The following is a 24,288-nucleotide window of genomic DNA, read 5'->3' on the forward strand; positions in this document are numbered from 1 at the left end:
AACTTATTCACTAGCTCGTCTGGGCTGGCTTGCATGGCTTCACTATCACGAGCCATTGCAACTAACTCACCACTTGTCAGAGGGATACATGTACATAAAGAGTCCGTTTTTTAACCGTTTGTATGATTTCATAATTTAGTACACAGGACCAAAGCCGGATGGTACACCATTGAAATACACGTAAATACGGTAGGAAATAAATGCTCTGACCGGATGTACGTATGTTTCCAGATATTTCCTTACTTCGGGCATAAGTTTCATACAAATCTATACCTTTGAAACATATGTTCATCGTACTGCACTCGCTCTTGCTACCAGTATCAATTACGCCTTGTCTGAGGTGTTGGCAAATCTTGTGAGGTGCTTGTTTCGCGAGATTGCGATGAGCTGCCCCTTTGTCCTCGCAAGTGTCCCTAGCTGTCCCAATAGAGTAGCCCTTTATCTCTCTTGGAGCACAGCCAAATATCCTACACGAACCAACTCGTAATTTCTTAAGTCTGTTCAGCTCGCGCATCACTACTGTAAAATATTTTTTGGCAGTACATAATTGGAATATTATTGCACTGCATGTTACCTTCCTTAATAGTCCCACAGTGCCTGAACCATGTTATTTCCCCTTCCGCTCAGCCTTTGCTGTAATAACGCCATACATGAACTTTGAAGTTGTCCATATTTGTTTCACTAACACAAAAGTATACGATAACAAACAATTCCATATCAAATTATATATTCTGTGAGACATGAACTGAAAAATAGTTTTTATCGTTTAGCGATTGTGATCGGATAGCACAGGCGGGTGCATTGGACCTCCGTGCCTTTTGTGAAATTCGTCTTGATTGTCCTATTTAAATTGACGATCCATAAACTCAGATTGCGAAAGCAAATCTCCCACAAGTAAATGCGATGTTACATTGCTTTAATTTTCCCCATCGGTGAAGTCCTTCTCATAAGATATATATTCCATTGTTTTGAGTAGGCATATGACTATTACGCACCAGTGTTGCTAAACATGTTGTACATTCAAGTGAGAAAGGGGTAGTGCACGATGTATCCGGCGGACGTATATGGAGAAAGTTCGAAGAATGTTACTGTATAAATACAATAAAAGATATACCCAGGTGTACCCTCAATCTTATAGCCAGAGAGATTGTTGTGAAAGATCGCAATATGTATCATCCTAAACGGGCCCAGATAAAAGCATATCTCATTCATCCCCACATTATATCCCTTTTATAGACACGGGACATCGTTGTTACAGGTAGGGCAAACACTTTCTTCGATATGTATCTGCCGGTTTCACGCTACATACATGCATTCAGATTATTGAGAAAAGTTCTCCTCCATTACACATATAATTGTATATAGACCCAGTGTGATAGCGCTGCAGCAACTTATCAAAATGGACGACATATACTATCATCTGCAGTAGAACTGCCATACCTAGCATCGTATTGATTACTCTCTTACATAAGGTTAAATATCACAGGGTTGTCATGGTAACGGTAATTTAGCATACTATTTATTGTCTTATTCTTTAATCTGCGATTAGAATTTAAATCAGTTTTGACGTGTGCATGTTTAGGGAAAAGAAGCTGTAAAACGAAAACTATTGTGATCGAACCTATAGGTTGTTTGAGTGGCATTTTAGAAGTTGAGACGTACAATATATAACAAGTTTTATGGATAACAACTTCTTTATTTTGGTGAGTGCGACGTTTCGATACAGATTCTTGTACCGTTGTCAAGCAAGAGTGATACATGAAGTGTAGGAGCTGCATATATATACTGTATATAACAATGAAACAACATAATAGACAAAGGAAACAACATAATTGCCATGATTGGCTAAGCAGTAAGCTGATGAAGCCAGTAAGTACATAAAGGATAGTGAATGGAAGCCAGAGATGTAGTTACAATGAGATGTTTATACAATGGATGCGATGTTTATACAAAGACTCTCAAGGCTTGGTGGACCTTCCTGATGGATCATAAGCAGATGGAATGACGCATCCTGATTGGTCACATCGTTACAGCAGCCTTCACCTAGCGTCCAGAAAACTCCTCACTGAACGCATCCGACATCATCGCAAAATCAAGGCCACCTCCACGTCCGCCATCAATGATCTCCACACCTCCCTCAGTTCCACCCTTGACCCAGAACTCTTCTCTTCCTTACGAACTGCCCAGACTACCGCCAACAACAAACTAGACACCTCAACTAAGACCGGACACATCAAGAAACTACAAGAACTCACTGCCTCAGGAACCAAACGCAAGAAAACCACAGCACCAACTATCAACAACACAGTCGTCAACCTTAGCAAGAAACAACTCACCAACCAACAGGTCAGTACCCTTGCCAAAGGTCTCAAATTTGCCCCTACATCACCCAAAATCAACTCGGACATGTTTATCGCCAACATTGAAAAGGGTCTCCAACAACTTGCACCCGGTGGAAAGGTTGACTTCCTCCGACACCAGATCACCAGTATTCTCCACAAAGCCCAGCCTCAGAAACCAAACATCACACCAGCTGAGAAACAAGCCATCAGACAACTTAAACAACATCCTGATATTGTCATCGCCCCAGCCGACAAGGGCAGAGCCACTGTTGTCTTAGACAAGGACCACTTCCACTCCATGGTGGATAACCTCCTAGATGACACCTCAACCTACCAAATGATGAAGAGGGATCCGACTACAAAGCTCAACCGTCAGCATAAGGCCACGCTAAAAACGCTGCATGATAAATATGAACTCTCAACAGACCTGTATCGTAAACTCACAGTATCTCACCCCCAGCCACCTTATGCCAGAGCAACAGTCAAAATCCACAAGAACCCCGTTAAAACTCGTCTACTAGTCTGTTCCCGTGACACTGTATTCTACAGTACTGCCCAGCACCTTACCCAAGTACTCTCCCCATTAGGTAAATCTGCCAACTCCTTCATCAATGATTCAACTGACTTCTGCTCCAAGATCCGTGACATCACCAACCCAGGTCCAATCATCAGCTACGACGTTGTGGACCTATTCACCAATGTACCTCGGGATGAAGCCCTTCAAGCACTACGTCACAGAATTGACAACCTCCAACAACCCCTCAACACCAGCCTCTCTACCGACTCTATCATCAGCCTCACCTCCGCCTGCATCAACTCCACCTACTTCACCTGGGGCGATGCCATCTATGAGCAAATCCACGGTCTTCCCATGGGCTCCCCACTATCCCCCATCCTAACAGAAATTTACATGGCGGACCTGGAAGAGAAGGCCCTAGAAACTGCACCCTTCAAACCGTCCTGCTGGTACCGCAAAGTGGATGACACCTTCGTCGTCCTCCAACCTCAGCAAGATCCAAAGCAGCTCCTCGTCCATCTCAACAGCCAACATCCCCGCATCAAATTCACCATTGAAACAGAGCAGAACAACCAACTACCTTTCCTTGATGTCCTTGTGTCCCGCACCTCCTGCAACCAACTCCAGACCTCCGTGTACAGAAAACCAACTCATACGGATCAATACATCCACTACAACTCCAACCACCCACCTAAAGTCAAGACCGGCGTCATCTCTACATTGACCAGAAGAGCCAAAAACATCTGCTCAACAAACCTACAGGAAGAAATTGAACACCTGAGGAAAGTCTTTGTGGAACGCAACCACTACCCACCTGGAAATAGTCAACAGAACCATCGAAGCAACGCTTTCACCTCCTGCCAAAGGTCTAAACCAGAATCAGCCCCCATCAAGATATCCATTCCCTACATTGGTAAACCATCACACCAAATCAGCCGACTCCTGAAACAACAGGCAGGAATAGACACTACCTTCTCAGCGTCCTCCAGCCTCAACAACCTCCTCCATGCCAACGGAAGAAAACAACCCACCGTCAACAACAACCCGAAATGTGTTATTTACAAAATAGACTGTGATTGTGGACAATGCTACATAGGTGAAACATCCCGACCCATCAACACCCGAGTCAAAGAACATCGCACCTCTGTTGCTAATTCCGACACCAAATCAGCTATCTCTGACCACATCAAAGCCAACCCCAATCATCAAATAGAGTGGTCCGACATCACCATTCTCGCCAACAACCAAACGGACTTCACTAAACGCAAGCTCACAGAAGCCATTCACATCAAACGCCACAAGCCTACCATCAACCGTGACCAAGGATACTTCATTCCATCTGCTTATGATCCACTCCTCCACCAAGCCCAGTCTATTGTATAAACATCGCATCCATTGTATAAACATCTCATTGTAACTACATCTCTGGCTTCCACTCACTATCCTTTATGTACTTACTGGCTTCATCAGCTTACTGCTTAGCCAATCATGGCAATTATGTTGTTTCCTTTGTCTATTATGTTGTTTCATTGTTATATACAGTATATATATGCAGCTCCTACACTTCATGTATCACTCTTGCTTGACAACGGTACAAGAATCTGTATCGAAACGTCGCACTCCACGAAAATAAAGAAGTTGTTATCCATAAAACTTGTTATATATGCTTGTTGGTAAACAGTAAAGTTTATCCCTGTTTCGTTTATAGCATATAGCAATAGCAAATATACGAATATGAGTTATTTGAAATATGGTGACATTTTTAATTTTACTAATATTGCATGTAACATCATATGCATGCAAAATATTGAATGTATACAAATATACAAAAAATTAATTGTCTGACAAAATATGATGAAATTTTATACATAAATAAGCGTTAAATGTTACACCAGGAAATAAATACTTATGTGTACTGTGTACATGGGGGGATCCAGGAATTTTGAAAGGGGGGTATTCATGGGGTTCGAACCCCCTGAACCCCACATTGGCTCCGCCAACGCAAAAAATATCTTCAATGTGGTCTTAAGCCTTTTTTAAAAGGGGGGGTTCGACAAATTGTATTATGCGAGCCTTTGGCGAGCATAATACATAATTTCTATTCCTAATATATGATATTAATAATACGGAAACACACGAGGTTAATAATCTCTTTATCATATAATGTCATTCTTAAAATTACTCTTAAAAAAGAAGTAAATCATACGTGAATTTTTATGAAGAGAATCGAGCATTCACGTAAGAATACTTAGCGGTACACCAAGGTGAAGGTCGTTCATGACGGCGGCATATGGTTGTGACTAGTCCCTAATACAGTGCAAACACAACTCATGCTTAAAATAAGATCTTTCTGTCTAAAAAGAACAACAAAATCGGGCAGGGTTTTCTTGGGAGTGTTTCTATTTTCATTGCGGGTAATCACCTCATCAATATCAGTTTCTGATACCTGACGGCGGAATCGATTCGTCGTCAGTATTGTGATCGATAGATCGTAATTTTTGGTTGGTACCTTTCTTAGACGATTGCCTGTCAGTCGTGCCGCATAATCCGTACCTTCAATTTGAACGAATTACTCCGTTTCATGTTTTCAAGCCTAATCTATAGCCATACTGGAAACAGTATGAACTTGATATCAATACCTTTTACAGAACTGTCAGAAAACAAAGCTCCACAACTGATCTTGTTATGATGAATAATAGTCAATCACAGTTAATAAAAAGTCTGATCCAATAGGTCATACAATGTCAATGGCAGTCTTTTACCAACCATCAGCCGCTTGTTCAACAGGTTGTAATAGAGTATCATCTTGCCACGGTTGATTCAATTCACAGTTGTTCATAAAATGTTTAAGAACCTTGCTCGTAGAAACTGTTTTGTCCTGACTATTCGTTGATGTGTTTCATGTGCAATATCCAGAATTTTCTTTCTCAACAGTTGGCGTAATTATTCTTTTTCCCCACAACAATAATGATTGGAATGCAGAGAGTTCATCTTTATATCTAAAATTTTCACTTTCACTATTCCTGATTCCAGAATCAACTGAATTCCATACTTTCACAAGTTCTGAATCATCCAAAGGAGCATCTCTAAACTCATCCAGTGAAACTGAATTCAAATCCAAAACAGATATCCACTTCTAAATAAAGTTAATACACGTCTATGTAGGAATTATTACTGAAGACCTTTTTCTTACTCAGATATCTACTTCTAAATAAAGTTAATACACGTCTATGTAGGAATTATTACTGAAGACCTTTTTCTTACTCAGATATCTACTTCTAAATAAAGTTAATACACGTCTATGTAGGAATTATTACTGAAGACCTTTTTCTTACTCAGATATCTACTTCTAAATAAAGTTAATACACGTCTATGTAGGAATTATTACTGAAGACCCTTTTCTTACTCAGATATCTACTTCTAAATAAAGTTAATACACGTCTATGTAGGAATTATTACTGAAGACCCTTTTCTTACTCTGATATCCACTTCTAAATAAAGTTAATACACATCTATGTAGGAATTATTACTGAAGACCTTTTTCTTACTCTGATATCCATTTCTAAATAAAGTTTATACACGTCTATGTAGGAATTATTACTGAAGACCTTTTTCTTACTCTGATATCCACTTCTAAATAAAGTTAATACACGTCTATGCTTATGGGAACTAATGTTTAACAAATATTTTTCACAGTTAAGCAAAGTCTTGAGAATGATAAAATGTGAGAGAATCACTCTGAAGAGAATAGTGCCAGTTCTGATAAGCACATTCCTTAACACCTTGACTAAAGATATATAAACAGAATGATCTGGATCCCCAGCCCCTTGGCTTATTCAAACAAAGATATGTGATATTATATTATTATTGTTTACAGATTCCATCCTATTATTATTATTATTGTAGACAGATTCCATCCTATTAGTATTATTGTATACAGATTCCATCCTATTATTATCATTGTATACAGATTCCATCCTATTATTATTATTATTGTATACAGATTCAAATCAATACGTGTAATACGGAGGGTTCTGTGATCTTCCACAGATTGTGAGTTATTGTGTCAAGTACAGACAGAGTCAGCCTAACCCGACAGCATGTAACAGTACAAAACCTACACCTTTCCCAGCACAGATGAGAGAGGAATCGGAAGTACTCCTGTTTAAACCTACATGAAATGATTGTAAAGACACGCCCATGGCAACCCTGACCAATGAATCACATGCCCATATATTCTGTGCCAGCTGCTGCTAGTATCAGCCAGGAGATAAATAGCAGCTCCTAGGTCTCTCAGCAACTTTGTAAGCAGCAGCCTGTATCAGACTGCTGGCTGTTACCTTGTGGGAGTACATTCGCTGGATGTCACAGAAGAGTGTGTTTGTGCAGAGAAAAGACAGTGACAGACCAAACGATGCAAGGTTTGACTAATTGTTTAAAACCATATACTGAAAAAAACCCGTTAGCGACCATGGTCAATTCGGAGAAATTGTATCTAGTGAAGACAGTTACAGTTTCAGAAACATATTTATGCTCCACTTTTCTGTTCACTATGCATACGTATTTCTATACATCGATGTAGCAAACGTATTTATGACCAATCATTTTTAAATTCATGTTTACGTTCATCAATATTTCCTGCAGTCATTTAAGCATAAACTATTGGCCAAAATTTGAAAGAAACATACATATTCTGTAAACATTTACTCAGGTAGACGTATAACCATCTAATACAACAGAGATATTACGTATGGACATAAAAATGAAGCTGTATTTAGCTTCAACTGCATCCTCTTAACACTTTGGGTACAATGTGTATTGGCCATTTCTGGTGTCCCCCGCCGTGATCTTGCTGGAATATTGCTTAAAGCGGCGTGAAACCATACTCACTCACTCACTCACTCACTCTTTACACTTGCTGCCGTTCCACTGACATTTCCATGACAACGGCGTTGTTAAATATCAAATAATAATACGTTAACACGGTTTTAGTTACCCATCAATATCCAAGCAGGTAAATGGAGATATCCACTTCTAAATAAAGTTAATACACATCTATGTAGGAATTATTACTGAAGACCTTTTTCTTACTCAGATATCCACTTCTAAATACAGTTAATACACGTCTATGCTCATGGGAACTAATGTTTCACAGTTAAGCAAAGACTTATGAGAATGATAAAATGTGAGAGAATCACTCTGAAGAGAATAGTGCCAGTTCTGATAAGCACATTCCTTAACACCTTGACTAAAGATATATAAACAAAATGATCTGGATCCCCAGCCTCTTGGCTTACTCAAACAATGATATGTGATATTATATGATTACGTACCTCTTAACGCTTTGGAATACCCAACTCTGTCATGTTTACATGTTGTCTTACTTGTAGTTTAAATGTCAGTGACAGTTTTAAACTTGCTCCGGTACAACAAAGTGTACGCTTCAAACTGTTTGTGGCCTACCAGTGCTTCAGCTTCTGTCCTACACTTCAACCAGAGCACTAAGATCGGAAAACCAAAGCATGCTTGCTGAGCTTACGATAACGTTCTTTTCATCCTGTTATTATCATTGTATACATATTCCATCCTATTATTATTATTATTGTAGACAGATTCCATCCTATTATTTTTATTATTGTAGACAGATTCCATCCTATAATTATTATTATTGTAGACAGATTCCATCCTATTATTATTATTATTATTATTATTATTGTATACAGATTCCATCCTATTATTATTATTATTGAAGACAGATTCCATCCTATTATTATTATTGTAGACAGATTCCATCCTATTATTATTATTATTATTATTATTATTGTAGACAGATTCCATCCTATTATTATTATTATTATTGTAGACAGATTCCATCCTATTATTATTATTGTATACAGATTCCATCCCATTATTATCATTGTATACAGATTCCATCCTATTATTATTATTATTATTATTATTGTATACAGATTCAAATCAATACGTGTAATACGGAGGGTTCTGTGATCTTCCACAGATTGTGAGTTATTGTGTCAAGTACAGACAGAGTCAGCCTAACCCGACAGCATGTAACAGTACAAAACCTACACCTTTCCCAGCACAGATGAGAGGAATCGGAAGTACTCCTGTTTAAACCTACATGAAATGATTGTAAAGACACGCCCATGGCAGCCCTGACCAATGAATCACATGCCCATATATTCTGTGCCAGCTGCTGCTAGTATCAGCCAGGAGATAAATAGCAGCTCCTAGGTCTCTCAGCAACTTTGTAAGCAGCAGCCTGTATCAGACTGCTGGCTGTTACCTTGTGGGAGTACATTCGCTGGATGTCACAGAAGAGTGTGTTTGTGCAGAGAAAAGACAGTGACAGACCAAACGATGCGAGGTTTGACTAATTGTTTAAAACCATATACTGAAAAAAAAAACGTTAGCGACCATGGTCAATTTGGAGAAATTGTATCTAGTGAAGACAGTTACAGTTTCAGAAACATATTTATGCTCCACCTTTCTGTTCACTATGCATACGTATTTCTATTCATCGATGTAGCAAACGTATTTATGACCAATCATTTTTAAATTCATGTTTACGTTCATCAATATTTCCTGCGGTCATTTAAGCATAAACTATTGGCCGAAACATTGATAGAAACATACATATTCTGTAAACATTTACTGAGGTAGACGTGTAACAAACTAATACAACAGAGATATTACGTATGGACATAAAAATGAAGCTGTATTTATCTTCAGCTGCATCCTCTTTACACGTTGGGTACAATGTGTGAAGCCCATTTCTAGTGTCCCCCGCCGTGATTTTGCTGGAATATTGCTAAAAGCGGTGTGAAACCATACTCACTCACTCACTCTTTACACTTGCAGCCGTTCCACTGACATTTCCATGACAACGGCGTTGTAAATATCAAATAATAATACGTTAACACGGTTTTAGTTACCCATCAATATCCAAACAGGAAAATGGAGTTGTTGCGTGCAATGCTGTTTATTGCAATGTTTGACCAGGATTAACATCCCACCTTGCTTGTCGTTCGTTCTGTGAAGCACCAGTTGTCTGATCTAAACACGGTATATGAGGAATATTGCCCATTCATCTTCAACCAGCGATGACATTCACTTAGGCAATACTCAGAAAAAGTAGTGAGTGAGTGAGTTTAGTTTTACGCCGCACTCAGCAATATTCCAGCTATATGGCGGCGGTCTGTAAATAATCGAGTCTGGACTAAACAATCCAGTGATCATCACCATGTGTATCGTTCTACGCAATTGGGAACCGATGACACGTGTCACCTAAGTCAGCGAGCCTGACCACCCGATCCTCTTACGACAAGCATTGGTTACGGAAGATGAACTCTAACCCAGATGTTCACGGGTTCAGAAGAAGTAAAGGAATTGATGGACAAATTATCTCCAAGAACAAAAACGCATTTTGTATCGTTTGCACGTTGTATATATACAACCGGGTTTTTCCTATTGTATCCGGAATAGTGTTAAATGTGACCTGCTAATTCCCGGGCGTATCATACGTACCCAAATAGGCCTTGTATCAGAATTTGACAATTGTTGGAAGCTGATAATGCAGTTCCAAATATTTGCTTGCTTGCAGTAAGTAATATTGAATTAATGTCTCTAAATAATAGATCTACTCATCTAAGAGATACGATGATCTCTCAGGACTGAAGGCACCACGGAATAAGTGAGGGAAATACGATTAACAACATCTGTGTGTGTATGAGCTTGTGCAATGTGCTCATCGATGTGCTCTTCATTATTTCAGGTATAAAGTACAAGCTTTGTCTCAAAACACTTTGTATTGTCTGTACCGTGGTAATGCTGATGGAAATCCTGACTTCATATGAGTTGTCCAGAAAAGTAGGTACGTATCCTAGAATTTAACTCGGGTGTGTTGAACCAACTTTGCTCGTCAGTGAGTAATTGTAACGGAATGCATACGTCACAGCTGAAACATATGTCCTGCAATCCAACAATTCCCTGTGCATCCGGCTCTGACATGACACAGACTTTACTTCATGAACAGAAATGCACCCTAGTGTCAAAGTTAGTGTCTAGTTCCTGAAATGAGAGTTGTTTTGTTTTTGTTGTTTTGTTTTACACATACTTAGGATAGACAGCTGGTAAGGCTAGGATAATGAAAATTCATGTCATTGGGAAAAAAAACAGTTAATTTTAACACTTATTTATCAAATTGCAGTACAGACCATTTCTGTGTATATGAAACACTTTCTTGAAATATATTTTTCTATTCGACAATAACATCGTATTCGTTCAATGAGGAGATGTAATTGTAAAGAACTTTCTCTACACTTACTAATATATATATATTCTTTTATTATCAGAAAGGGATGATTGATAAGAATAATCTTATCTGAGTCTCCAAGAATGATCGCCATGTGAGATATTAAAATGTAACTATACGGTCGCAGTGTTGTATATGTACATATTTGTATATAGTCAATGTTGTAATGAAATAATGTACTAATTTTTACTGTGAAGTACAGAATAAACTAAACTTGCTTTCTATTTAGCTCCTGGTTGAATTGTCTTTAATTCACCGTTAATATTATTTAACTGCCTTTGGGTAGCTGTGGGGTTAGATTGCATAGCTTGGGTCACTCCTTTGTTTAAGATAGCTTACGCCCGATTGGCCTTGTTTAAACTACTAACGTTGAGCACTTCACCAGCACAGCACACAAGGTGAGGTGAGGTGAAATTGGGTTTAACGTCGTGCTTGAGAATATTTCGCTCATATGACGACGTGCATGCGTGTGTATGTGTATGTGCGGCTGCTTGTACTAGCCCAGACTTAAGCTGGTTTTATAGTGCTAGCTCACTGAGATACCATGCCGCAGTGAAGCATGAATACCCCACTCAGACACATTATACTGACTCCGAGCCGACCAGTCCTTGTTGTACCCATTAATGCCGAGCGCCAGGCAGGGACCAACAAGTCCCATATTTTAACGTCTTTTGGTATGACGCGGTCGGGGATCGAACCCGCGACCTTCCGCTCTCCGGGCGGACGCTCTAACCACTACACCACGGAGGCGGTCCGCACAGCACACAAGCCACTGTAGACTGAGACTGACCAAACATTACTACAGGTAAGTTATGTATTTTCTATTTTACAATTATGTACTTGTATATAGTGCTTAATCAGTTATAGTAAAATCATTTTTTAATATTATCTATTTAATCAATATAGGTATAACCAAAAAAATGTAATTTAACTAAAACAGTAAGTCTATACACAGTTTAATTCACCTAAACATCAGCTTTTCACTTTCCTATTTCTGTCCTTGAGAATTTGAGTGAGCAAGTATACACTTTTTTATCATTTATGTGTTTGTCTATAACTATGTATGTATGTTTTGAAGTGTTCATGGGTATGGCGTGGGTCATACATGGTATGTTACCCAGTCTTTCAATAGTATTTATATTTGTATATTTATTTGTATTTAGATGCAGTTGATATAATCAACTGGTGCAGTCAGTCCGCGCCCCAGTACTAACCACAGGGTACGCTTATAACTATGTTTGTGTATTTATAAAAAACTAGTCTTTATGTATATCATATGTATACATAGTCAGTGTAGTTTACCCTTGAATATATTTGATAAATGTATTAGTTGACTACATTATACCATGTCATCCGTTTGATTAAATGTGTGAATATATATGAATATAAATATGAATTGTGATTATGATTGTGATTGTTATTGTAATGTACCCTTACATACGCATGTGTGTCTATATCTATGTACTTATTGTTATGTATATGTTTCAGGGCGTTTGTTCTGACTTATACTCCTCCAATAAATCCTTGAAACTCAAACCCGACCCGTGTGTCATGATTGAACACCCCCGGTTACAAATGGAGCCCCCAGTGAGGATTTTGCAGTGAGTGAGCACCAACGTTGAACGAAGTACGCATCTACGCATCCTTGAGTTGGCGCTGAGCACGCGGTCTACAGTGTGCGGTACAGTCAAGACTTCATGAACTGTTGAGTACAATGGCATTGTCTTCATCAGCTGTGTATATTACGAACGCGTAAATATCACTTTACATACAGGCCTATCAACAACAGTGTAGACACCTGCAATTATGCGTTTGTTAGCTAAAATGTGTATGCCGGATTAGTTCTCCTCATGTACTACCTTTAGTTTATTTCAGTTTAACCCAGTATAGTTTAATTTATTATAGTTTAGTTTAGTTTATAATAGTTTAGTTTAGTTTCAGGGTACCACACAAGAATACTTTGTGATCCATCTGTCATCTTATTAAAATGGCAATTGATGTTGATGTATGTACATGTGTTTGTGTGTATACTTTATCGTCCTTGATATATAAACATTTAGTTAGTAAGATAAAATTGGCTGTTTATTTATTTCTTTAGTTTGAAAAGTTGAGTGTGAATGTGTGGTCTGTGTGAATTATTTTCTATTTTGCTTTTTGCACACTTTACCTAAAAGTAAGAGTAACTGCTTTAAATAATCATTTCAACAAATCAACTTAGTCAACAGTTAAGTTAACTTAGGCACTCAAATTATCTGTTTAAACGGTTAGGCCAGTTGGTTACCAAGTAGTTTTCTTACATCTTTATTAGGTAGGATACCTTTCTTCTTTTTCTTTTTTTGTGTGTGTAGGTTGTTAGGGTTGTGACCACTTGACGAGCACTTCACCCTGGCACTCACCATTGTTTAATCCCTCCCGCATACTCACTAACCCAATAAGCATGTGACACTGACTTATCGCCTCATTGCAGTGTAGCTTACCAAACGTCATTGTTAGGAAATAATACAATCCGTCCGTGTGCATATATTTATATTTCTGTTCGCATTTACGCGTGCATTACACATCCATGACCAACCAATATAAAAGTGGCGTTGATTATTTCGTTGCTTTACATTCATGGTAACCCGTTCACAGGCTCACCAATGTAAGGTATTTTTCGATTCTACATCTCCCTTCCTTCGTTTCCATTCGTTAACCTGCCTACTTTAACTACCGGTATACTGTTACTCGTGGATCCTGTTCTCTGGGATCATGGAGTTTAAGGAAGAGGAATTGGAGTCTGTAGCTAATCTATTCCGGAAGCTTGGGATGGATCCAAAGGATCAATCACCGGAGGACCTCAAGGCATGGATCCAAGGAATGGCTCAGCAACCTGGTCCCTTATTAACGCAAGAGCCCGGTCTAGACATCATGACAGAACCACCTGCTCCAGTTGAAAGCAAAGCCCAGGCTGTGGCTTATCACCAATTTCTCTGTTTAGCGGGGATGAAACAGGAAAGGATGCTCCTTTTGACCTCTGGTCGTATGAAGTTGATTGTTTATTTCAGTCAAAAGGTTATACCTTTGACGTTATGAATCAGGCTGTCCGCAGATCTCTTAAGGGGAGGGCTGGAGTGGCCATGAGACTTGGATCTACAGCTTCTACCACATATTTACTATCCAAGCTTCAGAGCATCTATGGTACAGTTAGGCGTCGGGAAGCCCTTATGGCACAATTCTATAGTGCAACCCAGAGGGAGGATGAAGATGTTGCTGATTGGGGCTGTCGCCTAGAACATTTATTATCCCAGATAACAGAACATCATACTATAACCATGAAAGAACAGGATGAAATGCTAAGGAACATGTTCTGGAGTGGCCTGAAGCCAACAATGAAAGCTGTATCTGGACATAAGTTCGACTCACAAGCTAGCTTTGATGAGCTACGAATCTCATTGCGTGAAATAGAGTATGACATGAAGCGGGAACTAACCACGTCTGAGACAAAGAAGTGCCATGCTTCTGCTAAGATGGCCGTACAAGATGAATCAGTTTCCAAGCGTGATCTTGAGACTTTAACATCTGCAATAGACCAGCTTCGAGGGGAAGTGTCGGACATCAGGAAACGACAGAACACAGCTCATGTATATCAACATCAGACATCCCAGCCAAGACAAGACAAGTCTTTTGGAGGCCAACAGCGATGGAGGAGCCGAGCCCAGTCATCTCATCACTCAGATCTGCCTGGTAACTCCGCTCCTACCAACAGTCCTTACACAGAACATAGACTAAGGGATAAATCGAGGAATGATTCTTACCAGCCCGGTAGGTATGGGAGCAGCAAACTAAGATATGAAGATAAAAACTCATCTGGAGATTACCCAAATTATGCCAAGGACACTCGCAACAGCCAAGGAACAACGGCCTGTCCTACACCACCTTATTGCGATCAGGAGGACCACCATGAACCGGTATGCTTTAGATGTGGATACCCTGGATACATAGCAGTTGGAAGAAGAGTGAGGCTTTACCACCTTCGTCGACCTTTAAACTGGCGAGGGCCTATGGGAAGGGGTCACCCTTAGGCTTATGACAGTGCTCCAGGGACACGCTACCAGAGGGACTTGTTGGTCAGGCTAATGAAGCAAGCATTACAGTTGACAATGTTCAGACCCGTGCCTTGTTGAACACTGGGGCTACCGTCTCGGTAATTTCAGAATCATTTTATGACCAGTATTTGAAACACATTCCCTTGGAGTCCCTCGGCAGTATGTTGGACATTGAATGTGCTGGAGGAGAAAACCTACCCTACAAAGGTTTTATTGAAGTTGGAGTTAGGTCAATTGGTGGTGGAACGGATAATGCAGAACCAGTACCATGTCTTTTCCTAATTGTACCTGTCACCAGATATAGTGCACAAGTACCAGTTCTGTTAGGAACAAACATACTGAGCTGTCTACAGGAAAACTGTAAGCAAGTCCATGGAGTTAAGTACTTAAAACAGGCAGCCTTACAAACCCCTTGGTATCTTACTTACAGAGCCATGAGCTTACAGGAACGTGAATTGCAACGCAAAGACTGGAGATTAGGTTACATTAAGAGTGTGGAGGACAAGAACACCTTGATACCATCTAACAGCACTGCATCAGTTAGAGGACAAGTTGCTAGAGGAGTTAGAATGCCCACACTTTGTGTTTTGATGCAGCCTACTCCAAAGTCACGTTTCAGCAAAGACATTGACATTGACCCAACCGTTATTTCTTATGATGGTCATCCAGATGTAGTAGAGGTTCATCTCTTCAACGTCAACAAACGCTGTGCTCGGAAGACTGCGCTACTGTAGTTTGGAATGTAAACAAAGAAAAATTCCGATTATACTGAGTAGCATGCGGCTATTCATTGCTTGCAATGGCTCAATACCTTTAGAATATGTATGGAAAGAGTATCATAGCAAGAAAGAGGAAATTAAAAATAGATACAATGCAATGATTTGATACTTCATAAGAAATTGTCCAAGTTTCCGTGCAGCGTGACGCCATAACAGACGCAAAATCATGCAGAACGACAACGGTAATTATCAGCATTTCTGGCTTCTTCTCTTATAACAATACACAGATAGTCAGAGTCACTCTGATTACTTACATTTCATATTTATGTCCAAACGATCCCTGAATCAAGGGAAGAGTCCTAGCAAAATCCTGTGTACCCTTGTCAGCGAAGCCGCCATTTTGTAAGAAATCGGTCATCAGTTGTGATGTCACACGTCAGCATGGTTGTAGTACTACATATTAGGCAATATCTTTGAGGTGAAGGTCGGATGAAAAAAAAGTAAACACAATCGTCCTATCCTTCTGATTACACTTTCAGTACTATGATGTATATTTTGCGTATCATTCAGATATTTTTGTGGGGAACTGCTCAGGAACAGGCCTTCCAGGAGATCAAGGATCGTCTTTCAATGCCACCAGTCCTAGGATACGCCGACTTTCAACAACCATTTGAGCTGCACACGGATGCAAGTACCCCAGGTCTAGGAACAGTCCTTTATCAACACCAGGATGGTCACCAACGAGTCATTGCATATGCCAGCAGAGGACTGAAACCATCTGAAAGGAATTACTCTGCACACAAGCTTGAATTCCTCTGTTTGAAGTGGGCAGTATCAGAGAAATTTCACGACTACCTGTACAGCAATGATTTTGTTGTTATCACCGACAACAATCCACTAACATACGTCTTGACATCAGCCAGATTAGATGCTATTGGGCATAGATGGCTTGCATCTGTCTCTAGTTACAACTTGTCCATCAAGTACCGACCTGGGACAGCTAATGTGGATGCTGATACTCCCTCTAGACTACCACCTCAATTAGATGTTTCAGAACCGGACCAAGTGCAATCTGACTCTGTTAAAGCGATCTGCCATGTGCTTACTTCGCCCAACTACATTGAGAGTCTTTGTGTCTCAACTACTCTTGCCGATGATGATGATCCCGTAATCAGTGATGATCAATGTGCAGCCAATGTTAGAGAATGGAGAAGAGGTCAAGGGAAGGACCAAACCCTGGCTACTATCATTGGACACTTAAGGGACAAGACAAGGCGTGACGGAAAATACAGTGTACAGATGATGAGAGTACGACTGTACTCATCAGGATCTACAATCAGCTAAGACTGAAGAGAGGAGTATTGTATCGGGTCACCATGAAAAAGGAGAAGAACAGGATTAGCTGGTTCTTCCAATTCAGTGTCGCAGAGCAGCATTACGATCACTCCATGACAATGTTGGACACCGAGGAAGGGATAGGACGTTATCACTGATCCTTGAACGATTTTTTTGGCCGGTAATGACCCGTGATGTCGAAGCACATGTACAATCCTGTGTCTCTTGTCTATGAAGAAAGACTCCAACTGCAGGGAGATCACCATTGGTCAGCATTGAAACATCACAGCCCTTGGAGCTTGTATGCATGGATTTCCTGACTCTGGAACCATCAAAGGGAGGTCAGCAACACGTTCTTGTGGTGACAGATCATTTTACCCGATATGCTCAGGCTTATCCAACAAAGAACATGACTGCAAGAACAACAGCAGAGGTCTTTTTCAACAACTTTGTTGTCCACTCTGGAATCCCAAAGCATATCCACTCAGACCAGGGAAGGAATTTCACCGGAAAACTTATGCAGGAATTATGCCAGTTGCTCAAGATAGACAAGTCACAGACAACCCCTTACCACCCGATGGGAAATGGCATATGCGAACGATTCAACCGTACTTTGTTCAACATGCTTGGCACACTTGGACCTGGTGATAAGAAGAATTGGAAAGCTCATGTCGCACCATTGGTCCATGCCTATAATTGTACCCAACATGAATCGACTGAGTTATTTCTCTTCTTTTTGATGTACGGAAGGCACCCTCGTTTACCTGTGGACATTGCCTTTGGGTTAGACATGGAACCAAGCAAGTCCAAGTCCATTAACAAGTACACCAAGGAACTTCGAGAGCAACTCAGACAAGCTTATGACATAGCTTCCAGTGCTGCAACCAAATCACGCAGTAAACTGAAGAAGAAATACTACGATCAGAGGGCTAGAGCTGCTGTCCTAGCCGTGGGTGACAGAGTACTCGTCAAGGTTGTGGCCTTTGATGGCCGACACAAGTTGGCTGATAAATGGGAAACAGATGTGTATATTGTGCTTGCCCAGCCAAATCCACACATACCAGTTTATACAGTTGGTAGGGAGAGTGGAGAAGGACGGAAGCGGACATTACACAGAAACCTATTACTGCCAATTGGGTCTATTCCACAGCCTGATAGCCAAGAACCTCCCCTCGAACCTCGGCCTAGGAAAGGACAACCTACACGTACAGCTCCAACACCTAAACCAAGACAGAGAACTTTAACCCAGACTGTGCCCATTCAAGCCGAAGAGGCAATGGCAGACAGAACAGGATCTGATTCTGAATCAGGAAGTGATGATAAGTATATTGCATATGCCTCCGATAACGCCTCAGTACCTTCAGAGTCAGCTGTTTCTCAAGCTGATAGGCCACCTGAAGCATCCAGAGTACAGGAGAATCAGAGCGATGAGACATTTACTTTCACTGATGGAGATCAGGAGGACACATATGATACTCAAGAGGAAACTTCTGTTATTGAAGCACAGGCTCAACCTGAAGATCCTTACTCTCAGTCTGATGTGAGATCATCTACATCACCTGTCCCTCAACCTCGATCCGTTATAGTAAAATCGTGTTTTAATATTATCGGTGGATGACATAGGGAGACTAAAAATGTAATTTGTCTAAGGCAGTAAGTCTATACAAGTTTAATTGGCTAAACATCAGAGCACTTTTATTTCTGTCCTCTCTGAATGACTCCGCATACACTTTTTTTCTGATTTGTCTATAACTATGTATGTATCTGAAGCGCATGGGTATTTTGGATATATGGTATGTTGTAAAAAATCCAGTCTTTGGGTATTAAAATGATGAGGACATATTTATTTGTATTTGGAGATGCAGTGTTGTATATTAATATATTTGTATTTTGCATATCAGTATATAGTCAGTACTGTAATGAAACAGGGTACGCTTATAACTATGTTTGTGTATTTATAAAAACTAGTCTTTATGTATATCATATGTATACATAGTCAGTGTAGTTTACCCTTGAATATATTTGATAAATGTATAAGTTGACTACATTATACCACGTCATCCGTTTGATTAAATGTGTGAATATATACTGAGTTAAAAAAAAGAAACTTCACAAAATGTAATTTGAAAAATAATGAATAATGTTTCTCTGATTATACATCTATGTATCCGAAATGGAAAACCCACTCAAACCCATCCATTCGTCGTGCAAATGACGTTAGTGCCAAATCAGGTTTTGTACGTGTAGTCGATCACGTGATCTTCGCATCGAAGTTTTCTTCATATGCACGTGTTTGCATTGGCCTCAAGAATTGAAAAAACACTTTTAAACCACAGTCCTAACGGTACTTGAAATGCCACGATTGTCAAATGTGCAACGTGAACGTGCCGTCGGCATGTTGCAAGCGGGAAGATCAGTTATTGACGTCGCAAGGGCAATGGGATGCAGCCGTCGTACAGTGTATGACTTGCGAGGTCGTCTACAACAAACTGGCACCACTTCTGATCGCCCAAGGTCGGGTCGTCCACGTGTGACGTCACGAGCAGAAGACCGTCAAATCGTCCTACGTCACCCACGTGACAGATTTCTGCCGGCTACACGAACCAGGGCTAAGATGTTTAGAGGTCGAATGTCCTCACAGACCATTCGAAATCGGTTGCGGGCTGCCAATCTCCATTCTCGACGTCCATATCGTGGGCCAATATTGACGCCGTTTCATCAACGTCAACGTCTGCTGTGGGCCTAAACGTCACCTCCGATGGACCCAGAGAGACTGGAATCGAGTCGTCTTTAGCGATGAGATCAGGTTTACCTTCAGATTCGCGGACGGCAGGCATAGAGTCTGGAGACGACGTCGTGACCAGTATGCCCAATGTTATTGTACAGGAAGTCGACAGATTCGGGGGCGGAAGTTGCATGGTGTGGGGTGCTTTCTGTGGGAACAACCGTTCCCGACTTCTGGTCATCCATGGAAACCTCACAGCTGCTGCTTACCCGCGACCAGGTGCTCACCCTGAACTCGTTCATTTCACTTGGCGGCTCATGGCCAGGTCTACAGTTCCAGCATGATAATGCTCGGACGCATACCGCGATGTTGACACGAAATTTCCTTCAAAACGCTGGAATCAACGTCATGGACTGGCCATCGAGGTCCCCTGACCTTAATCCAATAGAGCACGTTTGGGATGCACTTGGGAGAAGGCTTCGTGGTCTTAGGAACCAACCTCAGAATTTGCAGGAATTTGGCGCTGCCTTGCAAGAGCAATGGCGCAGAATCCCCAACCACGTGTTCACAAGCATCAGGCAGTCGATGCGGAGACGGTGTTGGACAGTGGTGAATGCTCGGGGCGGCATACACGATATTGAACTGAGAAATTTCGCATTTTTATTCTTGTGACTTGACATTCTGTATACCCATGTTTTGGAACGGCGGTGTAGCCTAATGGAACTGATTATGGCACTGTCAGTGTATCGAGTACATCACACAGATCTCAGCAATGAAATAATAACAATTTAACCATCTTTCCATCTCTTGTTCTTTTATAGTGCCCTGAAGAAAGAATGTGAAGTTTCTTTTTTGACTCAGTATATATGAATATAAATATGAATTGTGATTATGATTGTGTTTGTTATTGTAATGTACTCTTACATACGCATGTGTGTATATATCTATGTACTTGTGTTATGTAGTTTCAGGGCGTTTAATCAATAAAGTTAAAACTCAAACCCGACCCGTGTGTAAAATCATTTTACAATATTACTCTATAGAGAGTAATCACCTTATCACCAAAAATATGTTCTATTGTTTCTTTACAAAAACTGCAAAAATCATTATCTGTGTGACCAATTCTAAACCAGAAAGAGTTGGTTTGTTATATTGGAAGTTTTGCAGTTTGTTTTATACAGTACATAATTGATTAATCTTAAATCAGTGGAAAGTTACAGGCGTATTCAATTTTATTTCCCATTTATTGCTAAGTTCAGAGAGATCACTTCTTGTTAAACTTTCCTATTTCTGTCCTTGAGAATGAGTGAGTGAGTATACACTTTTATCATTTATGGATTTTGTCTACACTTTTAACTATGTATGTATGTTTTGAAGTGTTCATGGGTATGGTGTGGGTCATACATGGTATGTTACCCAGTCTTTCAATAGTATTTATATTTGTAATTTATTTGTATTTAGATGCAGTTGATATAATCAACTGGTGCAGTCAGTCCGCGCCCCAGTACTAACCACAGGGTACGCTTATAACTATGTTTGTGTATTTATAAAAACTAGTCTTTATGTATATCATATGTATTATATATGAATATAAATATATATTGTGATTATGATTGTGATTGTTATTGTAATGTACCCTTACATACGCATGTGTGTATATATCTATGTACTTATTGTTATGTATATGTTTCAGGGCGTTTGTTCTGACTTATACTCCTCCAATAAATCCTTGAAACTCAAACCCGATCCGTGTGTCATGATTGAACACCCCCGGTTACAATACCAATTACTGAAGCAGGTCAAGATGGTACTCACCTTATCACAAAAAATAAGTTCTATTGTTTCTTACAAAAACTGCAAAAATCATTATCTGTGTGACCAATTCTAAACCAGAAAGAGTTGGTTGTTATATTGGAAGTTTTGCAGTTTGTTTTGTACAGTACATAATTGATTAAATTTAAATCAGTGGGAAAGTTACAGGCGTATTCAATTTTATTTCCCATTTATTGCTAAGTTCAGAGAGATCACTTGTACAGTTTCACATATCTGCCGGTAAATGAACTTAGCATCTTTACCGGAAATCAAGTTGTACATTAGATTTTGAGAATCCGAACATTCTTTGTGCTCATTACTAAGATACGTTCGCGTCTTGTCAATCCAGTTTTTAGGAATATATTTTTATTTTCTGTGATACAGCAGGAATGGACCACTTACAAAAAATTCGGCTCTAAGAGTTTTAAACTCGTTTAATTCACCCATATCTGTAAATAAACATCTCATTGATTTTAAACCACGTTTTAACCAATCTCTTCTATGTCTTTGTGTGGAATGAAATTAATTAATGCTTCTTTGTTGAGGATTTCCTTATTTTGAGTGTACTTAGATGTCTCAAAACATCTTTCCAGAAATTATTCTTCATGAATTTACAAATTTGATACAGCGGTTCTTTTTGTAGATTACATATGTTCACATTTTCAAGTGGATATAATTCACAGTGGGCAGGGTGTCCCCATAAACCCTTTGAGGAAAGTAGTCTTTTTACCCATTGTATGTTCATGTATTTACAAAATGATAAGACATCTACCATTTTTAATCCACATTTCTCATAGTCGTTAATCAACATAGTTCTTTTTATTCTGGCTCTTTTACCTTACCAAATAAAACGATATAACAATTAGCTCACTCGTTTAAAAAATTCAGGAGATGAGTCAGGTAGAGAAGTATAACGGTGGGTAAATAAGGGTAAAATTTGAGATTTTAGCATCACAATTTTTCCTTGCAGAGTTAACCTTCTATTTGACCATGTGAATAACACTTTTCTTGCCTATGTAAATTGCTTATCAAAATTTAAATCTAACATTTCTCCCAGATTTAAAAAAAATGTAATTCCTAGAATCTTAAAGGGTTCTTTGGACCAATAAGGAGGTATATGAGGCGACAGTTTATCAGACGAACCGGTTTCGGATCCAATCCAAACAGCTGAACTTTTGTCATAATTGACCTTTAACCCATAAGCAAATAGCGAATTCTTTATGAGTCTTCATGACTTTGTTCTGTTCTGATAAATTTGTATCATCTACATAATTGAAAAGAGAATATTCTACTCCTTTCACATTAATCCCGGTTATATTTTTGCTACGTTTAATAGAAATAGCAAGCAATTCTGCACATATTATGAATAGGTCAGGCGATAAAGGGTCTCTCCGTCGATATCCCAACCCAGACTGAAAAAAATTGGAAATATCTTTATTATAGCACTACGACTATTTTGAGTGAAAAGTCGAACCCAATTTCTAACGGAGGGGCCAAAATTAAATGCATGTAAATTCCCATTCTAAAGAGTCAAATGCCTTTTCAAAATCAACCGTGACTATAAGTCCGGGGAGTTTATGTACTTCACAGTGATTTATCAAATCGTACAATATTCCTGTGTTTTCTCCGATAAATCTGCCTTTCATAAAACCAGTTTTAATTCTACGAGCAATTGCGCCGGACGCGATTTTGTAGTCTACGTTTAATAAGTTTATTGGGGGCCAATTTTTAGGTATCTGCAGTCCCTACCTTCCATTGGTATTCAAGTAATGATGCCTTGGCATTAAAACGCCGAGAGACTTTTATTTCCATATCCATAATTGATAGATCGCCAGAAATCTTTCGAAAAATATTTATAAACTTCGACCGTGAAACCGTCTGATCCAGGACTCTTTCTGTTTTTCATAGTTTGTAAAACCTCGGCACATTCTTCTAATGTTATCGGACCTTCACGTGACATTGCTTCTTCTTGTGTTAGTTGTACGTCAATATCAGTGAATTTGTTAATTTTGGTATCCCAATCATCAACCTGATGCTTCTTATATAAGTTTTCATAAAAGAAGAACTTTCTTCAGTATGTGTATTTTATCAGTAAATATTTCCTTACTGTCGTTGATTATTTCAGTTATATTAATATTGATATAATTTCTCTTTTCAAGGTTTAGGAAATATTCCGTAATAGAACTATTCTTTTCACCTTCTTCATACCACTTAGCCTTACTTTTAAAATAACTCCTTTTATTCCTCTGTTCTTATTGTTTCTAAGGCTTCTCTATAATCTGGAAGTATATCTAGTTCATCTTTCCCTAAAGAGTTATAAATTGTTTCCATTTCGTCAATTTTTCTTACTTGTACAATTTTTTTACTATCGGTGTTGTTTTTCTTTTCTTCTTTTTTGCGTCGAGTAAGTAATTGTTTCAG

General features: G+C 39.4%; 2 protein-coding genes and 1 long non-coding RNA gene across 3 annotated transcripts in view; all 3 read left to right on the forward strand.

The window, feature by feature from the left end:
• Positions 1-2,001: 2,001 nt before the first annotated feature.
• Positions 2,002-7,147, forward strand: LOC124257630. The gene is made up of 2 exons (XM_046691736.1): positions 2,002-2,929; positions 7,107-7,147. Exons 1-2 carry the CDS (start codon positions 2,002-2,004, stop codon positions 7,145-7,147), a joined length of 969 nt encoding a protein of 322 aa, XP_046547692.1.
• A 1,960-nt stretch (positions 7,148-9,107) lies between these two features.
• The window catches only part of LOC124257658 (carbohydrate sulfotransferase 8-like), a 43,015-nt gene continuing 27,834 nt past the window's right edge, over positions 9,108-24,288 (forward strand). Inside the window, exons 1-2 of the mRNA XM_046691775.1 lie at positions 9,108-9,244; positions 10,652-10,750. Coding sequence (XP_046547731.1) covers positions 9,238-9,244; positions 10,652-10,750 — 106 coding nt within the window. The 5' untranslated portion in view covers positions 9,108-9,237. The remainder of the gene's footprint in view (positions 9,245-10,651; positions 10,751-24,288) is intronic.
• LOC124257659 lies at positions 12,221-12,800 on the forward strand. The gene is made up of 3 exons (XR_006893320.1): positions 12,221-12,289; positions 12,324-12,411; positions 12,680-12,800. It is a non-coding gene; the product is annotated as an uncharacterized LOC124257659 (long non-coding RNA).

Source organism: Haliotis rubra, unplaced genomic scaffold, assembly GCF_003918875.1.
Source record: "Haliotis rubra isolate DU_JTF1 unplaced genomic scaffold, ASM391887v1 Scf67, whole genome shotgun sequence".
Taxonomy (NCBI): domain Eukaryota; kingdom Metazoa; phylum Mollusca; class Gastropoda; order Lepetellida; family Haliotidae; genus Haliotis; species Haliotis rubra.

Coding starts and splice junctions, on each gene's coding strand:
- LOC124257630 (XM_046691736.1), top strand. CDS start 2,002: ATGACGCATCCTGATTGGTCACATCGTTACAGCAGCCTTCACCTAGCG. Junction 2,930..7,106: donor CCAAGTACTCTCCCCATTAG/GTAAATCTGCCA, acceptor ATTCTGTGCCAG/CTGCTGCTAGTATCAGCCAG.